The following is an 11,317-nucleotide window of genomic DNA, read 5'->3' as shown; positions in this document are numbered from 1 at the left end:
AAGCAGAACACAATGATTGGATGATTAAGTGCGATCTGCGATATTGCGATCTGCGATTTACGATCTTCGACATTGCGATCTGCGATGAATGCGATCATCAATTCCTGAAATGACACATCTTAAACGACGCAATCCTCGACACTGCGATGCGAGTCGCAAAAATCACTCATCGCAAAATTTCCTCGACACAGTGTTCAAGGAAAGCTGTCTGTAGACCAAAATTGGGTGCGCGCCTTAAAAGAAATTAATGATTGTATGCCAAAGTATCCGAGAAGGATTGTGTTGTGTTTTTCGAAGAGTCAGTTCATTATGAGTGTCATGATTATGCATTCATTAGAGCTAAAGCGTTCATGTCAATCTTTTCGTCATTACTCTTTTCCTTTGCGTAAATTGTAAGACAGCAACTAACATAAATCAATGTGCAGGAAACATCTAAGGAAAAGGGGAAAGCGTCAATACTCGGAGAACAGAGAAGAGATGCCTTCACAAACAGATTCCGCATGCAGCAGGACCGCGGATTCCAGAGTATCACTCAACAGATACTGATGGAAATAGACTATCCAAGACTCAGAGTCAAAGGCGCACAAAAGCAGCATGTTTACAAAAGATCCTGAAGCTTAGACTGGGTAAAGCAAAAAAGAAAAACGCTAAAGAGGGAAAAAGCACCAGAAAAGCCTGGAATAAAGAACGGAAGCAGTTTTCAATACAGAGAATTGTTCAGAGAGCAAAGTCCCTAACTTATTCAGTCATTCCCAAGGCCTGAAACCGAAATAGAAACAGCACAATCAGTTTGAGAGAAATTTGGGTTATTACCAAGTATTCACACAGTGAATACACCAAGCCAGAGGGAAATATCTTCCAGTTTGTCAGAAAGCAGTGCCAACTCTTGTTATTTCTATTTTCATAACTCAAACGGAAGGAGAAGACAACCAACTGACTCTTCCCAGGCAAATGTTGCATTGCTTACATTGAGCAAATACAGAAACGGTTAGAAATTAGATTCAATTTTTAGAGATAAATTTGCTTTAGTAGAAGGGCGGTCATTTGAAACCGTGTCCTAAATTTATGTAATTAAGATTAATTAGTTAGCAGTATTTAAACCCTTCTCAGGCATTTGGAGAAGGGTCCGGAAATTTGTCAAAAAACTTGTCCTCAGAACATGCACTTTTGCACCCTCGGAGGGGGTTTTTGGTGAATGGATGGATCGAGATTTATCGATGTTTGCATTTAATGTCTGCTACTGATGTTGCACTTTTGTACTCTTAGTAGATGTTAGAACAAGTAGAGATAAATCGTTATTGCTTGAAGCTTATGAGTGGAACCAGTCATAAATGGTACTTTTATCTCTTGACCATTTTCTGCTTATATTCTTAAAGTGATATGCAGTTTTCAGTTATTTATATGTTAATGCATGAATGTGTGGGTTACCATTTGGCACTTTTGTACGGTGGAGTCATTTATTTGTGCTTGATATATGAATAACTTATTATGCGATATGATGTTCACAACTGTTTTGTTTAACTTCTTATGCATAATGGTTTATATTAATTGATTTCTATTCTTATGATAGCTTAATGATCTTTATTACCAGTTATTGTTCGAAATCTCTTTAGAAATACACCCCGGGTTAGCATAGATTAGATGTGTTGTTTCTCATTAGATTACAATAGCATAGAGTTAGTTTAGAAGTTTGAATTAAATTAGCTTAAAATACTCCTAGATCAGCATCATCCAACTCTACACACACACACACCCCTTAGATTGGGAAACTGGTCCCATTATCCCCAGTCGGACCCGCTATACCAAACGGATAAGGAGCTGCCAACCAAGGTCCGGACTGGGTGGGTATCCCCCTTGTTGTCGACCCGATTTTCGGGGCTTCAACATATTTGGCGCTAGAAGGAGGGCCCGAACTATGAATGGCACCTAAATCAAAATCTAAATACCATTCTAAGAGTAAATCGCCCTCATCAACTCCCCCGACTTCCCCAGTACGTTTAAATCCAGAGTCAGAAGTTGCTCGAGTATCAACCGCTGCTACATACCCTAATATTTCAGACCAACTTATCATTGAACCCCTTGAAGTTCAAACTCTGATTCGCAAACTCCAGGGATTTTCTATTTTTACTCAGAGGTCTGATAAATCTCAAAGCAGCGTGACTTCGCAGTACAATCCTGCTCATCCCCTAACCAGATTAAAGAGTGAAAAATTTGGCATCCAGCCAACTGAACTCCCTCTCCCCACTAGGAAAAGAGCAAGGAAAACACCACCAGAGTCTGACAGTGAGACTCTTTCATCTACGTCGTCCATCTCAACTCCCTCACCACGAAGTCAGCCACCCACATCTTCATTCCAAACCACTCATCCATCTTCCACAACCCCTCCTCTTCAATCATCAAAGATCATAATATCTTCATCTTCCCAGCATCAGGGATCATCCTCTGCACTTTCATTTACTAGCAGCTCAACGATGGCCCAGTCTCCATGGAACAATCCTGGGGCAGTTTTAATGCCTCCACCCCTGAGCCCAATACCAACCCATCCTGAGAAATGGCTACCCAAATTCAATCCAGAAGCAGGCATGCTAGCTGAAGAGAATATTAATAATTTCATGCTTCCTGTTAATCTCAACGGAGTTACCAACGAGGATGTTGTCATCCGGCTTTTTCCCTACACAATGCAAGGAACAGCCGGGTCATGGTACTTTTCATTACCTTCCGGGTCTATCACAAGTTGGGACATTTTTCAAAGTCAATTCCTTACCAAATTTGGTGATGACAGATCAACGATGATGTTAATCAATGACCTATCCAATCTTAAAGCCGAGGCTAGAGAACCCATCAAAGATTTCAATTTACGGTTCAATAAAATCCTCAACAAAATTCCTGCTGCTTCTCAGCCCAGCGAAGAAGTGAGATGTGAATGGTATATTACGGCCTTACCATCGAACTTGGCAATCTTCGTGGATAGGGAAAATAAGACAACCTTAGTTGAAAACTTGACGGAGGCGATAGCAGTAGAGAAATGCGTCGTAGCCCTCGAAAAAAGATCTGCGATAGAGGAACGCAAATCTAAGAAAGTCTCCTACAAGGAAGACCCCAAGAAGAAACAATCGAAAGATCCTTTCGATTTGGAAGGATTACAAAAAGTGTTAAAAACCATGTCCAATGAGATGATTGACATAAAAAAACAAGTAGCAGAAACTTCTTCGAAAAATCCCTACAGAGCTTTTAAAAGAAATCCACCCAACACTATCTCAAGCGTCGAATCCGAAGAAGAAGAAGAGGAAGAAGAGAATACCACTGAAGGGCATATCGATGACGAAGAAGTTGTGGAACTACAAGGAATGTGGGATTTCATCCTCCCGCAAGAAGAAGATCAAGAAGCATTTCCGGTTAGCACACGAAGCAAAAATCAACTTGATCCTCCCCAAACTACCCCTAAGCAGAAGGGTGCAAGCCCTGCAGAAAAAGATAAAGTTGCAACAAAGAAAACAACCGCTAAATCGACTCAATCTAGCCCAGTCCAATCAAATCAAACATCTCCATCAAGAACACTGATTGTGTCGGATGAAATGGAGTACAACATTATTGATGACATGAAAAAGACTAGGGCTAATATCACTCTTTATGAGTTGAGCAAATTGAAACATCAATAGAAGATAATGATGAAAGAATTACACGCCGTGCCTACTACATCTTTGCCTACAGCTGTAGCTTCCCACAACACGGGAAAACCTCCAACCAACACGATCAATAAGGTTGACCCAAATGACATCGCCTTGATTGGAGGAAGATCAAGGTCTCACACTCCCCCTTTTCTTCTCACTTACGAAATTTTCAACAAAAATGTGCACAACTGTTTGGTAGATTCTGGTGCTTCAACGAATATTTTACCCAGATCAATATGTGCCAAGTTGAATGTTCAACCGCAAAAATCTGCAGTGCGCATAGTTCAGCTTGATCGATCCCAAGTCTAAGTGATTGGTGAACTTAATCAAGTGACCATAAGATTGTCGTCTAACCCGAAGGTATGTCAAGTTATTGACATTCTAGTAGCTGATATCCCTGAATTCTATGGCTTAATTCTTAACAGGGATTGGTCCGAAAAACTCCATGGATACTTCTCAACCGACTGGTCGCACATGTGGTTACCCTACTGTTATCACAAAATCAGGTACTGAAGGCTGCCAATCAGCAAGACTCTGTGTAACTGTTTCAAACCAAGCTTTTAACTAAGGCTTAGCCTCCTTAGTCTGAGAGGGCTCTCTCATAGGTTATTGATATTGAACAAGATGGCTAACTCTTACCAGACACATGAAAAATGTACTGGCTGGACAGAATTGCTTTCCATTGGGCTTATGGAGTCACTAATATCTCAGTAAACAATAACACTATCCTTTCATAGAAATCAGGGCACTTTACATCTAATGTTCAAACATAAATTACATGAAACACAGTTTTCCTAGGCATACAGGAAGTCAGAGCATGATTCATGAGTTCTGAGTGATTATGCATTAACCAAACTGTAAAAGAACATTAAAGAGAATAAACCATCATACATTTGAACAATAAGATCTATTGTGAATCCTGAGAAGAAACAACAGTCATTTGCATTACTGAAATCTGCTATACATAAACCAAAACAGTCTTCTCCAAAAACATCCAACCCCCATTACATCAAAGTCTGATCTATATATAGAGATACAACCTTAACCACTATGAGCTTCCTCCTCCAGCATGAGGGGAGCTCGAAGACTATTACTAATTACCCCTATCTACCAATTAACTAATTCATTAAATACATTAAGTGCTGACTGTAATTACAAAGAGTGCTAATTAAACTACATATCTAATTCTATCTTCCTCGTATCATGATCCTTCTTTGCTCTTGGACACCTGTCTCCTTTCAGTTTGGCCGAGATAACTGAGAAGTGGATGCAATGAACAAGGTTAGCATTGGATACTGAATGCGTTGATGGTTCATTGATCATAAGAACAAACCCCTATTTTTCCGGTCCTTGTCTCCCACCATCCTTCGAAAGTTAAGCAACATGTTCCCAGCTCTTTAATACCCCAAAATTTATGAGCATCACCATATTTCAGATGTGTTGGAGGCTTCGTTGATGGACATGTGTATAAACCAAAACAATACTCCTCGTATTCCATTTCTGCCAAACCCTAACTGGTCATAAAGTACCTTTATAAAAGTTTTAACTTGAGACAAAATATTTCACCTTTACAAAAAGGCACACTTGTCATTATCTGAATGGCTAGGATAGCCTCATGTGGTCTCCCTTATGTTCCTTACGCGTTTCCTTCAAAAATTTGCTGATCTTACCATTAAACTGTTTGTCTTCATCCAAAAACAGCACCTACAGCAGTTTCGTAGCGCGCTACGAAACTGCTGTTTTTGCTAAAACAGAGTGTATTTGCCTTAAGGAATTTTTTGCTTTGACTTTTGATTCTTTTAACCCCCTTATTCAAATGCGTTCTTTACCACGAGCAGCATCAACTTTCCTATGAAGCCATTCATGCTAGGCCTGTAACTTAATAATCTTCATGTTGCTTATTGCTTCATTAGTGACCTGCATACAGTTATCTTTGAATGAAATGAGCTTTTCGGCCATAGACACTCCTTGCTAAACTTCAATCTGATCTTTTATTACAGCATGTATTCCCTTTTCAACATTTCCACTTGTATTTCAAAACTAGTGACTGAGATTGGATTGTTTAGCTTCAGCTGCTACGAAACTGTTGTTCTGGCTGAAAAATATGTCTTGGGACAGAGATCATAATTTCTCACAGAAAACGTATTTGGAAAAACTGAAGGAGGTTTTTGTGAAACAATCCGTGCTTAACAAAAACCTCTTTTTGTTTTTTAAAACACTACTCCAGCTGCCCAGAATCGATCCTTGAAGACGATGTGTAAAACAGGAAATTAAAAAACTGCACCTACAGCAGTTTCATAGTGCAACTTTTATTCACTCGTTTCTCCTAGCTCATAATCAATTTGAAGAAACTGAAAGAGGTTTTTCTAGTTCAGTATGTTATGAATAAAAACCTCTTTCAATTTTCGAAAATATTCTTTCAGCTGCTCTAAATACCTCCTGGAAGTTGACTACTTAAAACAGAGAAATATGCCTGTAAAAAACATCACCTACAGCAGTTTCGTAGCGCGCTACGAAACTGCTGTGTAATTTCAAAAACACAGCTTACATGCCAAATTCGACTGTCTTGAGCTTTTTTATCTTGAAATGTCCTTCTCATCTGCCTTGAAACTATGCAGAGGCACCAATTTTCAAGGAAAACTTCACAAAGGTAATTCATATCAAAATACCATGGGAATACAAATACTCCAGTCCTCTGGCTATTTGAAGCATAATATCTATTGCCCTTGGAAGTGAAAATGGGATTCTCTTGCGAGGAGAAGAATTCTCGTTGATGAAGCTACGAAGATCCTTATGCATCAATTCTGTCACCAGACAGCACTCACTTCTGTCTTTATCTACAAACGAGCTTAATGCCTGCAAAAGATTTGGGTGCAGAAGCTTAGACATTGCAGAGACCTCATGCAGAAATATTTCCACATTGGTAAACATATGCATCATTGCAAAATTCTCTCCCATCCAGATAATCTCTTTGACTTCACCAAAGCTTCCACTTCCAATTCTTTTCTTCACATGCAAGTCTTTGCAGGAAACCTTTAAAGGAACCCCTGTTCTAACCTCTGACATGAGAGCTTCCCTTGCACTTGCAACAGTGCCAAAATAAATGATGTGATATCCACAATCTGATCCCTTGTTTACCCACTGATTACCACAGAAGGCTTCTTCCAAGGAAAGAATGCTCCAGATAAACCCAATGAAACACCATCTGTTGGGTACTAAAAAACCTTATAAACTGACAACTGTTGATGCAAACCCAATGGATTTTGATAAACATGACAACTGGGAAAGAATGACTATGGTTTCGAACAAATCCCCAATTTCGTAGCGCATCCAGTGCAAAATATGAATTATGCGCTACGAAATCACCTAAAACATGCTGCGCTGCGAAACTGCCAAAAGGATTTATGTGCTGCAAAACACTTTGTCCTCAAGCTAGTGTGAGCTATTTTGGCATCAGAATTTTCAGTGATAACAGTGGCTCCACTTGGGATAGTGTGCCCTTGTGGTACACTAAGAACCTGCAGTTCCAGTGCCTTATCCATTTATGACAAATAAAAATTTATTTGACAAACATCTTCTTTAAGTTCCTTGGGCCTTCACCTCGGGCTTAAGCTTGATGATCACTGTAGGAGATAGAAGTCTATATCTACCACTACTAAAAAAATTGCTCAGTCAACCTTGAGCTTATTTGCATTTATCTTACCTACCTACCCTATCAGCTGCAAGCTCCACTTGTAGCTCAAGCAACATGATATTTCCAATGTAGCCAATCATTTATCTTATCTGACATTTGAGTCCTTTGGCTGTGCTTGAAACAAAAATAAATCAGATACTGAAGTAACCAAGGCAGCATGAGGTGTAACTGTTCTTCAACATGAAAATATAACTGGAATCCTGAACAGTAAATTTTTTCCATGTATTCAGCTATAGGGTCAAAAAACACATGGTTAGTTTGTTGATTCTCATAACATTCTATATCTTCAAACAACTTATCCTCAGCCACACCAAATTTATTTGATATGCTATCCAACTGCCTTTCTGAATGATGCTCACAAACAATGTAATTTTCCTCACTATTATGATTATTATTTGAAGTAAGCTGCTGCAAGGAATTACAAAATTGAACAAGCTTTTCCTCTGCCTGAGGGTCGTAAAAACTATCTTCCAGTACTTCTTCTTGCTGTTTGCAATCGATTTCATACTCATGATGATCTGAAGCCTGACAAATCTGTTGTATCTCTACATCAATATCAAAGGATGAAACATGGGTTTCACAAATAAACCCCTGCTGATCTTCATGCTGTGTTTCATGGGATGTTATATCTTCTCCTTGGTGCTGGAATGCATTGTTATGAAGAGCCTCTAAAATTTCTTCATCCGTGAATTCATCATCATCATAACCATCCTCTAAATACTTAATAAGACTTAAAGAATGTCTACAGCAATCTTTGAGCAGCAATAAGGATGGATAACCTTCTTTATACATTTCACAGAATTCATTATGAAAACTAGCAAGCGAATATATTGAACCATTTTCTAGACTTTTGTACCAAGACCATGCTTTTCCTTCTAAAGTGGTCATAAACATTTTCATGAGACAATCTTCAGGGAAATGAACCTTAAGACTGCGTACATGCATATGGAATTTAACCAGATGAAGAGCAGCATTGTCCTTCTTTTCATCTTTAAATATTGGAAGATCATCTAACCAATCAACCTCTGGCATAGGATTTGGAAAACCAGGGATATGAGACCGATTAATAGGAGCATACCTGGCATTCATTCTTGCAGTGGAATTCATCTTGAAAATTCATCAAGCTACTGATCTTCTAGTAGTGGAGTCACCTTCCAATTCCTTATTTGATGTGTGGAGTCACCAAGGTAGTTTTGCAGCCTCAAAAGATGTTTGAGCTCCTGCTACCTTCAGAAGTTCAACCTCTTAATTTCGGGAATGAATAGACTTCAGGCTCCCGGCAGACGCACCAAAATGTTATCACAAAATCAGGTACTGAAGGCTGCCAATCAGCAAGACTCTGTGTAACTGTTTCAAACCAAGCTTTTAACTAAGGCTTAGCCTCCTTAGTCTGATAGGGCTCTCTCATAGGTTATTGATATTGAACAAGATGGCTAACTCTTACAAGATACATGAAAAATGTACTGGCTGGACAGAATTTCTTCCCATTGGGCTTATGGAGTCACTAATATCTCAGTAAACAATAACACTATCCTTTCATAGAAATCAGGGCACTTTACATCTAATGTTCAAACATAACTTACATGAAACACAGTTTGCCTAGGCATACAGGAAGTCAGAGCATGATTCATGAGTTCTGAGTGATTATGCATTAACCAAACTGTAAAAGAACATTAAAGAGAATAAACCATCATAGAGCTTCCTCCTCCAGCATGAGGGGAGCTCGAAGACTATTACTAATTACCCTTATCTACCAATTAACTAATTCATTAAATACATTAAGCGCTGACTGTAATTACAAAGAGTGCTAATTAAACTACATATCTAATTCTATCTTCCTCGTATCATGATCCTTCTTTGCTCTTGGACACCTGTCTCCTTTCAGTTTGGCCGAGATAACTGAGAAGTGGATGCAATGAACAAGGTTAGCATTGGATACTGAATGCGTTGATGGTTCATTGATCATAAGAACAAACCCCTGTTTTTCTGGTCCTTGTCTCCCACCATCCTTCGAAAGTTAAGCAACATGTTCCCAGCTCTTTAATACCCCAAAATTTATGAGCATCACCATATTTCAGATGTGTTGGAGGCTTCGTTGATGGACATGTGTATAAACCAAAACAATACTCCTCGTATTCCATTTCTGCCAAACCCTAACTGGTCATAAAGTACCTTTTATAAAAGTTTTAACTTGAGACAAAATATTTCACCTTTACAAAAAGGCACACTTGTCATTATCTGAATGGCTAGGATAGCCTCATGTGGTCTCCCTTATGTTCCTTAGGCGTTTCCTTCAAAAATTTGTTGATCTTACCATTAAACTGTTTGTCTTCATCCAAAAACAGCACCTACAGTAGTTTCGTAGCGCGCTACAAAACTGCTGTTTTTGCTAAAACAGAGTGTATTTGCCTTAAGGAATTTTTTGCTTGGACTTTTGATTCTTTTAACCCCCTTATTCAAATGCGTTCTTTACCATGAGCAGCATCAACTTTCCTATGAAGCCATTCATGCTAGGCCTGTAACTTAATAATCTTCATGTTGCTTATTGCTTCATTAGTGACTTGCATACAGTTATCTTTGAATGAAATGAGCTTTTCGGCCATAGACACTCCTTGCTAAACTTCAATCTGATCTTTGATTACAGCATGTATTCCCTTTTCAACATTTCCACTTGTATTTCAAAACTAGTGACTGAGACTGGATTGTTTAGCTTCAGCTGCTACGAAACTGTTGTTCTGGCTGAAAAATATGTCTTGGGACAGAGCTCATAATTTCTCACAGAAAACGTATTTGGAAAAACTGAAAGAGGTTTTTGTGAACCAATCCGTTCTTAACAAAAACCGCTTTTTTTTTTTTAAAACACTACTCCAGCTGCCCAGAATCGATCCTTGAAGAAGATGTGTAAAACAGGAAATTAAAAAACTGCACCTACAGCAGTTTCGTAGTGCAACTTTTATTCACTCGTTTCTCCTAGCTCATAATCAATGTGAAGAAACGGAAAGAGGTTTTTCTAGTTCAGTATGTTATGAATAAAAACCTCTTTCAATTTTTGAAAATATTCTTTCAGCTGCTCTAAATACCTTCTGGAATTTGACTACTTAAAACAGAGAAATATGCCTCTAAAAAACATCACCTACAGCAGTTTCGTAGCGCGCTACGAAACTGCTGTGTAATTTCAAAAACATAGCTTACATGCCAAATTCGACTGTCTTGAGCTTTTTTATCTTGAAATGTCCTTCTCATCTGCCTTGAAACTATGCAGAGGCACCAATTTTCAAGGAAAACTTCACAAAGGTAATTCATATCAAAATACCATGGGAATACAAATACTCCAGTCCTCTGGCTATTTGAAGCATAATATCTATTGCCCTTGGAAGTGAAAATGGGATTCTCTTGCGAGGAGAAGAATTCTCGTTGATGAAGCTACGAATAATCTTATGCATCAATTCTGTCACCAGACAGCACTCACTTATGTCTTTATCTACAAACGAGCTTAATGCCTGCAAAAGATTTGGGTGCAGAAGCTTAGACATTGCAGAGACCTCATGCAGAAATATTTCCACATTGGTAAACATATGCATCATTGCAAAATTCTCTCCCATCCAGATAATCTCTTTGACTTCACCAAAGCTTCCACTTCCAATTCTTTTCTTCACATGCAAGTCTTTGCAGGAAACCTTTAAAGGAACCCCCGTTCTAACCTCTGACATGAGAGCTTCCCTTGCACTTGCAACAGTGCCAAAATAAATGATGTGATATCCACAGTCTGATCCCTTGTTTACCCACTGATTACCACAGAAGGCTTCTTCCAAGGAAAGAATGCTCCAGATAAACCCAATGAAACACCATCTGCTGGGGTACTAAAAAACCTTATAAACTGACAATTGTTGATGCAAACCCAATGGATTTTGATAAACATGACAATTGGGAAAGAATGACTATGGATTCGAAC

General features: G+C 38.8%; 2 protein-coding genes across 2 annotated transcripts; both read right to left on the bottom strand.

Annotated features, from left to right (window-relative positions):
* Positions 1–6,326: 6,326 nt before the first annotated feature.
* On the bottom strand, positions 6,327–6,737 carry LOC149265811 (serine/threonine-protein kinase VIK-like). Its single transcript, XM_089405978.1, has one exon. The coding sequence runs from the start codon at positions 6,735–6,737 to the stop codon at positions 6,327–6,329; it is 411 nt and encodes a 136-aa protein (XP_089262104.1).
* A 3,927-nt stretch (positions 6,738–10,664) lies between these two features.
* Positions 10,665–11,075, bottom strand: LOC149265810 (serine/threonine-protein kinase VIK-like). Its single transcript, XM_089405967.1, has one exon. The coding sequence runs from the start codon at positions 11,073–11,075 to the stop codon at positions 10,665–10,667; it is 411 nt and encodes a 136-aa protein (XP_089262093.1).
* Between the last annotated feature and the right edge of the window lie 242 nt (positions 11,076–11,317).

The sequence above is a fragment of the Pinus tabuliformis genome, chromosome 6 (assembly GCF_031772625.1).
Source record: "Pinus tabuliformis cultivar Carrire ecotype Pingquan chromosome 6, CPIR1, whole genome shotgun sequence".
NCBI classification, from domain to species: domain Eukaryota; kingdom Viridiplantae; phylum Streptophyta; class Pinopsida; order Pinales; family Pinaceae; genus Pinus; species Pinus tabuliformis.
The sequence above is the reverse complement of the archived record's forward strand: the minus strand, read 5'-3'. Positions and strand labels throughout refer to the sequence as shown.

Excerpts from the sequence above, each read along its gene's own strand:
- LOC149265811 (XM_089405978.1), bottom strand. The coding sequence starts at position 6,737 with ATGTCAGAGGTTAGAACAGGGGTTCCTTTAAAGGTTTCCTGCAAAGAC.
- LOC149265810 (XM_089405967.1), bottom strand. The coding sequence starts at position 11,075 with ATGTCAGAGGTTAGAACGGGGGTTCCTTTAAAGGTTTCCTGCAAAGAC.